At 41.3% G+C, this 16,124-nt stretch overlaps 1 protein-coding gene across 3 annotated transcripts in view; it reads left to right on the top strand.

Annotated features, from left to right (window-relative positions):
* LOC136502116 (uncharacterized) overlaps nucleotides 1–16,124 on the top strand; it is a 58,195-nt gene that overhangs the window by 28,828 nt on the left and 13,243 nt on the right. For all 3 annotated transcript variants that reach the window (XM_066497592.1, XM_066497591.1, XM_066497593.1), the window contains 7 exons: nucleotides 2,423–2,893; nucleotides 3,033–3,103; nucleotides 3,189–3,243; nucleotides 11,148–11,552; nucleotides 11,681–11,806; nucleotides 11,939–12,105; nucleotides 13,130–13,204. In XM_066497592.1, coding sequence (XP_066353689.1) covers nucleotides 2,423–2,893; nucleotides 3,033–3,103; nucleotides 3,189–3,243; nucleotides 11,148–11,552; nucleotides 11,681–11,806; nucleotides 11,939–12,105; nucleotides 13,130–13,204 — 1,370 coding nt within the window. The remainder of the gene's footprint in view (nucleotides 1–2,422; nucleotides 2,894–3,032; nucleotides 3,104–3,188; nucleotides 3,244–11,147; nucleotides 11,553–11,680; nucleotides 11,807–11,938; nucleotides 12,106–13,129; nucleotides 13,205–16,124) is intronic.

Genomic DNA, 16,124 nt, shown 5'->3' with positions numbered 1-16,124 from the left:
GCGTCCACCTCCAGCTCAGCGCCACTATTAATTGTGTGTTCTAGAGATGGGCGCCCTGACTATTCTTCTTCACTTGAGCTTTTCTTAGCATGCTTCTTGCACTTCATCTTCTTGTGCTCATCAAATCTGAAAGCTATGCTTTTGCTGGATGAAGTGGTCTTCTTCCTGTCCCATCTTTCATGACATCTCAAATGCCACTAGCTTGCCAATTACATGCGGGAGGGTCATCTTTCTCAAGTCCTCCGTGTTGTGAAGGACGGTGATGATCGATGCATATTTTTCATGTGGAAGCACAGAGATGATCTCCCTTGCAATGTCCACATCTTCAATCTTTGTGAAACCTATAGAGTTGATCTCATTGACAATTATATTCAAACGGTATTACATGTCTCTCACAATCTCATTTTCTTTCATCTTAAAAGGATCATATGTTTGTTTACTTAGGCAATGTTTTTGCTCACAGACATTGGTTGTACCGTCATGGAACTCATGCAACTTTAACAAAATTTTATTTGCTTTTAGTTAAGGTGAACACTTGGTGAGTGACTCTCAAACACCTAGATCAACAACTTCTTGGTAGCAAGCCATTCTAGCACTCCAATAGGGAAAATTTGTGACACCAAAGTGCAGAGGCCTAGAGGTATCCATCATTCCAACTCTAAGTAACGTCGACTCAATGACAGTTAAGCCAAAGGTCCAAATTAAGCCAACTAACTTTGGTACCATTTATAGGGATCATGACTCCTAACAAGGGGGAAGGGTGAATTATGTTTTCTAAAATTATACTCTAAACTATGGCCTCTAACTTGTACTTATCAAAACCTATGCAATGATGTAATATATCAAGATGTGCAACTAAGGTTTTGCTAAGTGTATTGCTATCTATACTGCAAAAGAGTTATGCAACCAAGGTTCCAATCATATCAACTAACCTAGCAAGCTAAACTAGAATAATAAAGCACACGACCTAAGTACACAATATAAATATAGAAGCTTAATTGAGATAGAGATACAAACCCCTGTTGATGACTTAGATATTTTTCTGAGGTATCGAGAAACTCACGCTTTCCCCTAGTCCTCGTTGGAGCCCCTCGCAAGGAACAAGATCCCAGTTGGGTAACTCCGTGGATAGTCTTTGGGCCTTTCCCACATGCAAGTGGGTCTCTGCGATGGCCTCTCTTAGACTGGTCCTTGCCATCTTCACTATCGAGCTTTCGGCCAAAATGTCGTAGGCCTTGTTCCTTTTGGTACACGGTGGCAGCCACACCACAAACATGGTTGGTGTGGTCTCATAAGACTACAAACTCCTCCAAGTGCAACAATAGTGCACGCAAGCACTGAGTGAGCAAGATGTATGCAAACCTCACCAACACTAAGCCTAAACCTAGAGTAAGCGCTTTTTAGTGGTGGTCAAACTAGCCTAAGAACTTCGCAAAGCAGCTACACTAATCATTGAGTGATTTCACTAAGCACTGGCGAGAGCACTAGAGTGGAGCCTTAACTCCCTTGTTATGTTTCTCAACTCCTACACACCCCAAATGGTTGGCTAAGAGGACATTTATAGCTCCCAACACTAAAACTGGCCATTGGTGGCGAATTTGCAGCTTTCTACAGAGCACCGGACAGTCTGGTGCCTAGCATCAGACTAATCTTGTGGTGCCAAGTCGACTAGCTGTTTGAAACCTAGTGATATATAGTTATTAAATTATTTCTCATAATTTATATCGGTATGTAGATGTAGATTCTAATGATATTTAGTTTCATTTGTATACAGTATAAGTGGGTAATTTAGATACAAATTAGGGGTATGTTTACTTTATATTTTTTTCATTATTATGGCAGATGTGGGTACAAAATTTAGGGATTACATTTCATTGTCTTTCATTATTATGGTAATTTAGATGTAAACCTAGTGAGTTATTTAAAATTATCTTCCATAATGGTAGAAGTGCCCTATGGGTAATTTAGATGCAAATTTAAAGTGTTACTTTGTGCATTTTCATAATGGCACATGTGGATATTTTTTAGAAAGCATAATAGATCAATGTCTATTGTTCATTATAATTAGATTTTTACCAAATTAAATGCTAGATATTTTTTTATTATTGTGAGAACTTTTGGAATTTATTTTTCTGTGATCCTAGCGGGTCCCATGAGAATTAACATGGAGTCTCCATTGGATATCTCCTATACTATTATAACATTAAGATCAATATTATGAGGATTAACTTGGAGACTCCACTGATGTCTCTCCTATTAGCTAGTATAACATTAAGATTAAGATTACGAGGTATTTTAGGAACCCCGCCCCTTGAGTCGTGGGGAGACCTGTATTATTATTCTCTTCTGTAGTAAGTTCTCCTTTTGAGAACTCTACTGCACTAAGTTGTCTCAACCGTGTTAGTTGAATTCTTAACTGCAGATAAGCCCTCGATCCATTGAAACTGAGTTGCTTGGTATCTCCACCTCAAAGCTCATCTTCCCATTCAAGCCAAACAAGAAAGTCAGGTGCATACTAAACCTAACCAACAAGACAGAAAATGACAATGTTTACTTTGGTATTCGACCAAACAACCCAGACAGGTACATTGCCGAGGGGCTAGTTGGCTTTGTGCAGCCACACTTTACTCTTGGTGTCATTGTGACAATGAAAGAGCAACAACAGCCACCGTCGAGTGAAGATGAACTACAAATCATTATGATCAACAAAAAGGTCCCAGGGTTTATTAGTTCTCTCCACCAGTACGTGCTGGGCGGTAACGAGTTAGACGTCGCCAACAAGCGCCATGATGTGTTTCAGAAAATTATTAGAGAGATGGGAGGCAGTGATGTGTCATTGATGGCTGTCGTCATGTGTGACCCAAACCCAGCAAGCGAGGAAATAGGGTATCAGGTACGTGAGTAACATATGTTATGTGACGTGCATGGGAAAATAATTTCAATACATTATTTCCCTTGCCAAATAAAGCTCTATTATATTTTAATTTCTTACACAAGAGATTCTATATAGAATAGTTTTGATTATTTTGCAGAGTGAACTGTGCTTTGACACAGATTATCTTGGGGACCTGAGATCAATAGACGTGCACCCCACGGAGCCATGGTGAATATCTGCGAAGTTAATTTCTTTTACACTTGTCTTTAACTTGCAGAACTGAATTTTCATATATATCTACATATAAACGTAGGATTTTGACTGGTCACAAGAATGGATACTTTTGCATTTTCAAGGAAAAGGAACAGGTGACTCTCTCAGCAAGTTAATTTATAGTGTTTTTAGCGTGTGTTCCTCAGTCCTATAATATAGCATAAATATAAAGGATTTTGGGGAATTCTACCACTAGTGTCGGACTGGGTTGCAGTCCCGGTTGAGAAAACCCCTCTAGTCTTGGTTTCCCAACCGGGACTAAAGGCCCGCCATTTAGTCCCGGGCCATCCAACCGGGATTGAATGGGGTCTTTTAGTCCCGGTTTCTTATACCAACCGGGACTAACGGGGGCTCCAGGCTGTTCCCAAGGGCGACCACCTCCAGTCCCAGTTGGTATAACCAACCAGGATTAAATATCACTTTTTCCTTTTTTTCAATTCTTTTATAGTTTCTTTCTATTCAATTTGTTTTCGTTTCAAATAGTTTTCGTACACGTATTATATGCTATACTATTGTATGTCATCCATAAATAAGAATGAAACTAATTAAGTAAGAGCTTATATATTATAATGATCATCCCCATTCATCAAGTTTATACAAACCATAATAATTTAAAACAAGTCATTACAGACTAGATGTCCAAGTACACCCCAAAGTTCAATTACACACCAAGTTCATGCAAGCGCAAGTAGATCACCGCTAAGTTTGACTACGTCGTATTATGTACTCGGCGAAATGTAGGTCACCGATATGGTATCCACAAATATCATTGACGTAGAGCAACGCATTAAGTAGTGCACTCTCCCTTGCTTCAAAAGTACGAGCACATGGTCTACTAACGACGGAAAGCGGTTGTCGAGAAGTCGGTGGGTCAGATGATCCCCTCTTAGTCATAATCAGTTTTTCCTGAAATCCTTCTATAGTAAGTGTTGGCCATTCATCAGCATATTTCCAATCAAAACCTAATGCATACATTGTCTGGTTTAGAATGGCTTCAAAGCTACAACCTGCATAGGTTAAGTCATAGTCCTCAACTTGTAAGTATTGGCAGAAAAAATGGATATGAGAACAAAGGTTTCCAATAACAACATATCTGAATATAAGCTATAAGTTTAACTTCGACTTTACCACATCATTTCGGTTGGTTCGAGCAATACTTACACAGAAGCCCGCAACATCATGATACCAGCCCGCATCTATTGCTTGTATCGTCAAAGAGGATAGTGTAGGCAGGGTGTACCGAATATTCACAAGCTTATTCAAACATGCAATGACAACATATTTAGTTACAATTTTCTTCTCAGATGCCTTTACTTCCACCTCTGAGATTTGTACAACACATGTACCCCTCCTAGCGGCGAAGGAAAAGCCAATGCGACATTCGACCAATCGACCATTATCTACGTCAAAACTCTCAATATCCACTCCCTCAACCCCAAAATATGAAAGTGTCTCTTCAAGCCAAACAATTGGGTCAATTAGGTATGGTACATTTAAGAAACACATATATACATATCAGAAAAATATATTGTGCACAAGTGTATTTAACATATTAATTTATTAAAACATATATCGTTGCTTACTATGCTAGGATAATTGAATGGTACAACCGGCAACCTTGCTTCGAATCCCCAATTAATATAATAACCCCAACTCAGGACAATTGGTTCTGGGAGACGTCCAACCATCTCTTCGCATTAAAGTTAATATAAAAAATTCATATCACTGGAGTCAATATATGAATTTATACAACAAAATTCATATATTCATATATATATATATAATCAAAATTCAAATATATCACTGAAGTCAATATTTTTCATATAACAAAATGCATATCACTAAATTATATATATCAAAATTCACATCTATAAACCCTATGTATCAAAATTCATATAACTGGACCATATATTTATACCAAATGCATATCATATATATACAATATATCACACTGAAGCCAATATATCAAAATTTATATCACCAAAGTCAGTATCTTTCCGCATATATATATATATATATATATATATATATATATATATATATATATATATATATATATATATATATATATATATATATCAAAATATATCACTAAAGCAAATACAAGTATGATCGAATACAGATAGCTAGTCAATTAGCTTAAGTTAGAGTTGAGTGCGCTCGGTTTCACACAGCAGGAAGGGATAAGATGGGGTTGGCACGACGTATTGCGCACCTGGCGGCAGCAGCGAGGCCGAGGCCAGAGAGGGTGGCGCCGGCGGAGATGATGTCGAGACCGGAGATAAAGGTGGCGCTGGCGGAGATGAGCACGAGGCCGGAGAAGCAAAGACGCTGGCCAGAGATAAGGAGGGTGGTGGAGCTGCCGCGCGTGCCGGAGAGGAGGACGAGGACGAGGCCGGCTGAAGACGAGGACATACGAGGGGCGCACTAGAGAGGAGGACAAGGGCGAGGCCGGCCGCTGGAGACAAGGATCGAACGAGTGTGCCGCTGCACGCGTCGGAGAGGGGGGACGAGGGCGAGGCCGGCCACCGAAGACGAGGATTGGACGAGGGTGCCACTGCGCGTGCCGGGGAGGGAAGACGTGGGCGAGGCTGACCAGATCGAGACAAGGGAGAGGGTGAGGCCGTGCGCGCCGAAGCCGAGGATGAGGGCGCCGCCGCATGCGTCGGAAAGACGAGGACGAGGGCGAGGGTGCCGCCGTGTGAGCCAGAGAAGAGGGCGAGGTCGGATGGGCGCACGGCGCGGCTGGCGAGCGGCGGAGCAGCGGGGTGGTGGATCCGGTTCACGAGCTCTCTGGTGGTGGCGATTGAAAGGAGGAAGAAGAAGAGAAGAGACGTGTATATGTAGGGTTGGATCTTTTAGTCCTGGGTTAGGACAGCAACCAGAACTAAAAGACCTTTAGTCCCAGTTGATGGCCCAACCCGGGGCTAGAGGTTGTGATGTTTAGTTTCGGGTTGGGTCACCAACCGAGACTAAAAGACTTTTAGTTTGGGTTTGTGGAAGAACCCGGTACTAAAGCTAAATTTTGGAGCACGACGAAACTATTGCCTATCCAGCAGTTTCGTTTCCCACCCATGCAACAGTTTTTAACATTTCCTTTAACATAAATAAGCTACAAATTGAAAATTGCGTAGTAAAAAAATATAGCTCAAAAAATGCAATACAAATTTGCTTTCATATACAATTTATAATGCTTTTGTTTCATGCTTTAAATGTTTAATAACATATGCTATAAATTATAATTAGATTTTAAAAATTTAAATTTCAAATTTGAGAAATTTAAACATAGTTTTCCTTGACAAGATGATTTCAAATAAAAAGTTGTCAACTACAAAGTTGTATAACTTTTTGAGATCTAGAACTTTCGTTTTGGTTGTTTCTCTGAGGACATTTTAAAAATTCAAATTTTAAATTTGACAAATTCAAACATAGTTTTCGACATAATGATTTCAAATGAAAAAGTTGTCAACTACAAAGTTGTGTAACTTTTCGAGATCTATAACTTTCATTTTGGTCATTTCTTTATCTAGCGAAGTGGTAATATACATTGTTCACAAATTTATATCTCTCACTTATAGTTTATGAAACTATATAAGAGATATGCAAATTTTGAACAATGTTTACTACCACTTTGTTGCATGAAGAAATGATCAAAATAAAAGTTATAGATCTTGATCATTTCTACAACTTTTATGTTTATGACTTTTCTAGTTGAATTCATTTACTGTGTTTAAAATGCTATTTGAAGTTGCCATTTTTGAGATTTTTTTTTGAATTGATAAAACAAAGTCACATGAAAAGATGACCAAAATGAAAGATATAAGAATACAATAAATTGATAGAGCATGATTTTAGAAAATTTTAGGAAAAAAAATCATTAAATTTGAAGTTAGTATGATGGAGAAAGACCAGTTACTAGTTTTAGCCAGAGATTAAAAAGAGAAATCATACTTCTTTAAAAATTAAATTTCAATTTGAATTTCTAAATAGTAGATGATTTTAAATGAAAAAGTTGTCAACTATAAAGTTGCATAACTTTTCGAGATCTACAACTTTCGTTTTGGTTGTTTCTCCATTTGAGGACATTTTAAAAATTCAAAATTCAAACATAGTTTTCTTTGACAAAATTATTTCAAATGAAAAAGTTCTCAATTACAAAGTTGTATAACTTTTTGAGATCTACAACTTTCATTTTGGTCATTTCTCCATCCAAGGTCGTTTGGAAATTTTGAATATGAGACACATGCGACATCGAAAACAATAATAAAAAAAACTTAGAGAACATTAGAATAAATATTTGGGGTACATAAAATTACATATTCAATAACAAAGACCTATCAATAAAATTACATATACGACAACAAAGACCTTTCTCTGAATAGGTCAATGTTACAATCAAAGTGTACCAACATTCTTCTAGCACCAAAGTGTGGTCAAATAGGTGACAGAGGATGGCAGAGGTGGATGACGAAGTATGCCTATTTGGAGACAAAGGGGGCGGTGGCGCGAGCTCCAATGAACCCATGACTCTCCGGAGACAGTCCATTCATGCCTTGAATGGACAGACACCCTGACTTGGATGGATCCATCAACCCGTGGATAGCCCATTCATGCCTTGCATGGACAGACAGTCCAGAGCACACCATAGAGGATGGATCCATCAACGTAGCAGACAGCCTATGCAACAATTACGTTGCATGACATCACACCCAGCTTCTCCAGGCTTCGGCGTTGCTCCATCTCCCAAAACATTCTTCTAGCACCTCTTGTGTGCATCATTGTTGACTACGCATAATAAAATTTGTATGTGGAGAGCTTTCTCCCACAGAGTGACCATATATATGGATAGAAAATTGGGCAAACAACAACAGATGGATATGAATCGAATTGGGCACAATAGAGCACTACATGTCGTCATCGGAGATCAATGGCGCCTGTGGTGACCGGTTTTATAAGCGTGAACAACGGTGGTAGGTGGGATGACTGGTGATCGCGCGCGGTGGTAGGTAGGAGCAGTGTCGGCGTGGTAGGTGGGAGACTTTTAGTCCCGATTTGTAACAAAAACTGGGATTACCCTTTAATCCCGATTTATCCTACAAAACAGGACTAAAAAAGATCCCTTTTTTGCATTCCGACAAAATTCTGTGTTTTTATTTCTCTGATTTTTTTTATTTGCACATGCTTTTCAATCCTACATGAGTTAAAAAATTATAGGCAGGGTACCTTTATTCCCCGTTCAAAAAACATGTATATCAACCTTGAGAAAAATCATATCAACCAATGTGTTTTTTTGCAATTTATCCAAACATCTATTGCTACAAAAATACATATGAACCTAATTAAACATAATTAAATCCATACAAACATAATTATAATATTCATACAAATAAACCTAATTAAACATAATTAACTTGCTTACAAACATAATTAAAATATCCATACAAATAAACCTAATTAAACATGACCATTCCAATAAACCTAATTAAATATAAATAAACCTAATTAACACTTGAACCTTACAAGCCGGCCGCAGCTCTAGCCAATCTCTATTGCCAGAAGTATCTGTCTCGGATACAGTAACCACGGTCATTGTCTATGTAATGCAAGGCCCGCACTAAAACACTCTCTCTTGCCTCACAACGCCGAAGACATGGTACCCCATAGATGTAGACTGCTGTCGGACTATTGATGGCCTGGTTCTACCTAAATCTCACGTAATACTAGATACTAGCTGTCGTACCCTGGCCTAGGTCTTCCACGTAGTCCTAGGCGTACCCCAGTCGCTCAATAGCTTGCGTGAGAATGGGTTGCATGCCACTTGCAAAATAGGTGAAATCATAGCGCAAATTATGCAAGCAGACAAATAAAAAATATCAAAAAGCGCTCATATAATAATAAGAATAAATAAACATTACTTTGATATCATACATGACTTACCACATCCATTTTGTTGAATTTCCCATGCCTTTCACTTACTCGCACGTCCAAATTATGCTCATGTGATGCTTCTATCTTCAAGGACGAGAAATCAGGCATATAGTAGCCAATTCGTTCAATTGCCTGGAAACAAAGCAGCACGTGTATCGATATAGGCGCCTCTCTTCGTCGGCATTTGTCGTCCATTCTGCACAATGTCTTGGCGCACATCTTGATTGTACCTAATGGGGATGTCAAAGGCGTGATTACATGTCCATAACTTGCCACCTTCATCATTGATGACCTCACTTGTCGTCGTCTCGAAGATGTCCCACACCCCGAGCAGCCATAGTGTTGATTCCAGCCACTTGACTAGAGATGTAGTCTGTGACATATGCAACAATCATATTATGAATGAATGTATATATGCAAAAATTATATTAGCAAGCAAAACTTAAAATATTTCATACTATTGATGGGTCTGGGTGACTTGGAACGACCCTATCTGGTGGTGGCGCGAGTGGAAGATCGCGATAGTGGAAACCTGGTTTCTGTGGATGGGAAGTCCGCCGCCATTCATCATAACTAAAAAAACTATCCCAATGAATATAGAACCCCCATATAAATATATCATGCAATATATATTAGAGAAACATATAAAAAATGTGTCAAAATATATATATGCATGCCAAGTAAACTTAACCATTTTGCACCCTACTTGTTGGCAGATATTTTTTTAACGATTATTAACTCTCATCTAGAACTAATGTTTCTAACAAAGATCTAGAAACTATAAATGCTTAAGGTTATGTAGAAATGATGTATAAATAAAAATAAAATCCACCATTATTATTCCTAATGTAAAAAACCACATATTTCTCTGTTTATTACTAAACCATGAAATGATCTACATTATTAGAATGAAGGATTAGAAGATGAAGTTGCTAACCTTTAGAAAGTAGAATGGATGGAAGATATATTAGAGAAACATATAAAAAATGTGTCAAAATATATATATGCATGCCAAGTAAACTTAAAAATTTTGCAACCATTTTGCACCCTACTTGTTGGCACATAATTTTTTTAACGATTATTTACTCTCATCAAGAACTAATGTTGCTAACAAAGATCTAGAAAACTATAAATGTTTAAGGTTAGGTAGAAATGATGTATAAATAAAAATAAAATCCACCATTATTATTCCTAATGTAAAAAACCACATATTTCTCGATTTATTACTAAACCATGAAAGGATCAACATTATCAGCAATGAAAGACTAGAAGATGAAGTTGCTAACCTTTAGAAAGTAGAATGGATGGAAGACTGAAAATCTTTTCAAGAGCCCGCTGGCGGCCGAGAGCAAGAACTTGCTCCCTCAAGCAAGAACATGGACAAACACAGACCAAATTGAACTGATGTCTCGGGTTAGGGGGACCGTGGAAGCGTATATATAGTGGGGACATATAGTCCCAGTTGGTGGAGCCTACCGGGACTAAAGGTTGATCTCTAGTTCTGGTTGGAGCCACCATCCGGAATAAAAAGCCAGCGGGACCTTTGGCCCTGGTTGGTGGTTCCAACCAGGATTAAAAGGCAACCTTTAGTCCCAGTTTGAACCACAGATCGGGACTAAATGTCCCTACTGGAAAATCCTGTTGCACTATCTGTTGGGCAGGGAATTCTAGTCTCAGTTGGTGGTTGTCCCGGGCCCATCCCAACTGGGACTAACGGTAAAAACCGAAAGTCGGTTCTCTACTAGTGTACATGATTTATCAACCAATCACCATTAATCATTTTGATAATAGCATCGGATTAGAAAAATAAAGTGAGGGTACATATGCCTTTTTTTGTTCTCTCTTAATCTATTTTAAAATTTCTAGGATGAACTATGTTAAGGGAGTATATATATCATAGTAACTCCTTACTAAGTGGTTTACTATAACGTTATAGTAAATATCATATATATATATATATATATATATATATATATATATATATATATATATATATATATATATATATATAATTTACATGGTCACGCTGAAATTGTTGAATGCAATCGATCTGTTGTTTAATGGCATGCAGGCAAGTACGACAAAGTTTGAGATAGTTCTTTCCCTAAGTCTCGGTACCTCAGGCAGTTGCGTTCCGGTTAAGTTTATTGCACGAAGAAATTGGGTTGTCTCCGGAGATAATAGGGGAAAGATCCGTGTGTACACGTATATAGATGGATCGGAAGAAGTGATGAAGCTGAAAGCTCACGATGCTGCAGTAAAATCATTGGCGGTTCACCCAACTCACCCCTTCCTTCTGTCGTCATCTGATGACACTGTGATCAAGCTATGGAACTGGGACAATGGGTGGGCGTGTACTCGAGAGTTCGAGTCGCACTGGATGACTGTGCGCCATTTGGCTTTTAATCCCAGGCATACTGACAGTTTTGCAAGCATTTCTGGTAAATACGGCAGCACCTGGCCTGGGAGCATAAGGGTCTCTCTCTCTCTCTCTCTCTCTCTCTCTCTCTCTCTCTCTCTCTCTCGCCTTGCAAGTATGTATATATTATCACGTACGGGGCCTTAGTTTTGCTGTAACACGTATCGTATACTTGAAAATGACAGATCTGGAGCATTGATTCGTCTAAGCCTATTGCCGAGTTTATTGCAGAGGGCAGTTCTGTTGCTTGTTACTTAACTAGTACTGATCGGCCGTACATGGCTATTGCCCAAGAGTGCGAACAGACAAAGGTAACCCCCGGCCCCCATCAGAAACAACCATCGAATCGGAGAACATACTGTATAATTGCACTCTGCAGCGCATGCATGTTCGTACACAATACACTGATCAGTAAGAAATGTTTTTAATTAAAAAAAAATCAGATCTGGGATATGGACTCAGAAAGGTATGTTCACGGGCTTGAAGAGACCTCCAACAGTAAGCTTGGGGCCGGTGACGTTGTTGCAGTTGCTTGCCACCCAACGCTTCCCATATTGGTTACCGGTACCAAGTGCGGACAAGTTTGCTTGTGGAATTCTACGTCCTACAGGTAATGCTTATTTATTTCTTCTTCTAAGTTCTATAGGGCCAAATACGTACGAGAGGACATGTCAAGTGAACTATTCTTGAAAATATTGGTAATGCACATTTTTTCCGTTTTGCCTATATGTATGGTGGGATCGATCTGAAAATTTTAATATACACAGATCATGCAGAAGTTTTTAAACACCTTAATTAAGTTCAAACTATGATCCTATATATTATCATGCAAAATTATGATCCTGTTTTTTAAAGAGTAAACGTACAAAGTGCAAATGTTTATGAGTGCGAAATAGTGAGCTAGTAATAAGCTAGGTGCATTTGCATTGCTACACGTACGCTTTACATTAAGGTCCTGTTTGAAATATGGAAAAAGAAAATCTAAATCATGTGTTTTCCTTGTAAAATTTCTGTACAATTCCTGTTTCTCAAACGGGTCCTAATTTATTAACTCAACCACAACCGTACATGATTCAACTTCTTGATGTTTTGTTTCTATCCGTATGTAAACATGGATTTACTCTTGCTGTCATACATATGATATATACTCACCCCCCCCCCCCCCCCCCCCCCCCCCCCCCACCCCCCCCAGCCCCCCGACTTATCAGCGCTCTGCAAACATCCAGTTCCTAGATTGTGGTGTCAATGTGATATATATATGCGCTAGCTGTTGTGCTTTAAAACCCATTCAGACCAGTTTTACATATATAGCCACTCTTTTTGAACAAATCTTACGCCACCCCACCAACAGATGTAGTGATATGTATTATTCATGTCTTGAAAGCCGAACTGCAGATAAAAACTCCATCTCTTTGATAGGTTTTTTTTTTTTTGAGGAAATCTTTGATAGGAATTTTCATTTTATACATAGGCACTATATACGTCCCTTTACAAAAACACTAGCTATATAGCTAGTAGTGTTGCCATGGAGTACATATGTATCACCAATCTTAGGTAGTGTTGTCTGATTGTCTCCTTTTACAATGTAAAAAACTATTACGCTAATGGTGGACTTCTCTAATTTCCATTGGCAGGCTTGAGAAAGTGTTTCGGTTCACGGATAGTGCAGTTCAAAGTTTTGGATTCAAAGATGGCAACGGTTCTCAAAGGTAACTAACCATTTTCATGTACATCTCAGTAGGAGTGCGGTCTGCGTATTGTAGATGTTTTGTGTGGCTGTTGAGCAGCCAAACAACACATCAAAAGTACCACAGGCCAAATAGCGGTGCAGCTGTAGCCTAACCGGCTGCAATGAAAAATTCAGAAAATTTAAAAATGTGACCATCATAGGAGGAACTAGGTGTTTTCTGTTAAAACAGACACCAAAATTTGAGATGAAGATAGAGCACTCAAATCTTGGTGGTTAGACATAATTTTCATCCAATCGGTTGAGCTAGAGTCACTTATAAAACTACTATACCTCAATAGGAGAATCCCACTAGTAGGCCACATCATCACCTTGGGCCTGCTTCTCTTTACCTTCATCTATGTAGCAACAATGACCACTTCGGCTCATATCTGAACAGACTAATAAAACCCAAATTAAACGTTGCCACAAAGTCACTTGCTCCAAACGTTCCCACTCACAGGCAATTAACAAACGGCCACTATGTGCTTCAAACGTTGCCAGAAGGCCAGTCTCAGGCCACTATATGCTCCAAACGTTGCCACTCACGCTCTGGAGATGACAACAGCAACAACTGAGGGCAGGCGACGGGAGGAAGAGCGGCAGTGGACTTCATCATGTGGTTTGCGGTGAAGTTCAATGGGGTCGACAATAGGTTCTCCAGAGAGAGTTGCAGTCGTTCATGGAGTAGTTGGTGAGTAGATCGATTTATGGAGAAGGTGATCGATTTCCGTAGCAATGTGCAGGGTATCACCTAGTTTCAAAAATTTCACTACTACACAAAATTTTTTGCGAGATGTTTTGAAATTGGCCTCAGAGACGGGCGGACTTTTAAACCGCCTCGGTTAATGCCTGGGATTAACCGAGGCGGTCATTTTTTTGTTAACCGAGGTGGTTACGATCAACCGCCTCGTAAAATAGATTTACCGAGGCAGTTAAAAAATAACCGCCTCCTAAAATCAATTAACCAAGGCGGCCCTTATAAGAGGCCTGTCGGATATCTATACCCGAATATCTGAGCCAAAGGATTAAAGAGCGTCACGTCGCCTTAGCCGATGGTTAAAGACGCAACTACGACCTCATCCGACTCCGAGGGCGAAGTTTCTGCCTCGTCCGAACCCAGGGGCTGGGCCACGCATCATCCGACGGTGAGGACGAGGTTTCCGCCTCGTCCGACCCCCAGAGGCCGGGCCCCACCTCGTCCAACGCCGAGGACGAGGTTTCCGCCTCGTCCGACCCCGAGGGGCCGGAACACCTCGTCCGGTCCAATGGGAGAGATTTCCGCCTCGCCCGATCCTTGAGGATCGGATCTACTACCGGACCAAAGCAGTGGTCCCAGGGTAGGGCTCGAACCGATTCAACCACTACAGCATAGAAGCGCACGCCCGGGAGCACGTCTCGGACGTGTCCTGATGCGACTGGCGGTCGCATTGGGCCATACGGGAAAACTCACATCGCCCATCGCGTCAACAGGGCAGCACTGTGCTGCCAACTCCTTGTCCGACCATCGTCCAAGGTCAGTCAACCGGCATTCGTTCACTGGCACTTTACCGCTAGCCCCCCGCATGGCTTCTATCAGGGGACCCTCTAACCATTTTGTCTGCTCGGATGGGACGGGAGACAAGAATGGTGCATGACGCCCGCACATAAGCTGCAGCGGCCAACAGGACCCCGGTACGACGCCGCTGTCACACTATCTACAGGGTCTGCGAGACCCATGCGAAGAGGAGGACGGCGCACCTCCGGAAGCCTTATTTCTCTTTCCTTTTTCCTCCTCCCTTCGGTTGTAAACCCTTGCTTCCCCTTAAACCTATAAAAGGGAAAGCAGGGCGTCCCACTAAGGGGGATCGATTCATCAAACAAACACACCACATCACACCCGAGACTTGGGAGCTAACTCCCTCTCTCACCAGTTTGTAACCCCCTAATGCAAACTCAGTGCTAGTAACACGAGCTGCTCGAAACTGAACGTAGGGACATTCAGCCCGAACCAGTATAATCCTTGTGTCATCTTAGCACACCATCCGGGTCAGACGTGCAATATACAAATTTACTAGCCGGTGCTTACTCAAAACACCGATAGTTGGCATGCCAGGTAGGAGCCTTTTGCGCGCTTCGACATCAATACCAGGCCTTGGATGGCTAGTCATGACATCAGCTAGGTTCCGGGCACACACGTGCGCTTCGGGGACCTGAACTTCATCGTCATGGTGGAGGGAGAGCTGGCGTGAGCGCCCGTCGTCGCCCAACCCCTCCACTCCGCCGGCCTCGACACGATCACTGAGGCACTCGAGGAGCTATGGCTGCATGTGCTACAGGCACGTGCCCCCAGGAGCGACCAGCTCCTGGACTTTGACTATGGGAGGTTGGAACGTCAGCTCGGTGTCTTCCTGGGACCCCAACCATCCCGAGAAGACTTGAGCCACCTCACCTTCTCGTTTGCTAATGTCATGACGCAGCTTACCGGGGGAGAGCCGCTCTCCCCGAAATACCTCATCCGAAGCGCCCCGATAGTGCCCCCGTTCGGTCTTTGCAATGCCACAGAGACCGTTGGCCACCTTGTGGCGCAACGCATGATTCCGTCCCCCACGAGCAATGAGTTCGCGGGGGTGATCGAACATGTCATGGAATCTTTCCACGACTTCCTCATAGAGAAACTAGAGTCGCTCTCTAGCTCTAACTCCAGCAGGGGGAGCCACCACCCCACTTGTGAATGCTTCATGATAGGTACCCCCATGGGACATGTCGAGAGCATCCGCGAGGAGGAGGCTGCCCCAACCAAAAACCTCGATGATGAGGTCGAGGGGGGCGTAGGAGCCCCACCTCACCTATGGGTGGAGCAGCTGTAGGCCCGACACCTGGAGCTTGAGGAAGCACGACTCCAGCTCGAGTTGGAACGCGCA

The sequence above is a fragment of the Miscanthus floridulus genome, chromosome 13 (genome assembly GCF_019320115.1).
Source record: "Miscanthus floridulus cultivar M001 chromosome 13, ASM1932011v1, whole genome shotgun sequence".
NCBI classification, from domain to species: domain Eukaryota; kingdom Viridiplantae; phylum Streptophyta; class Magnoliopsida; order Poales; family Poaceae; genus Miscanthus; species Miscanthus floridulus.
This window is presented reverse-complemented; position numbering and strand designations above follow the sequence as displayed.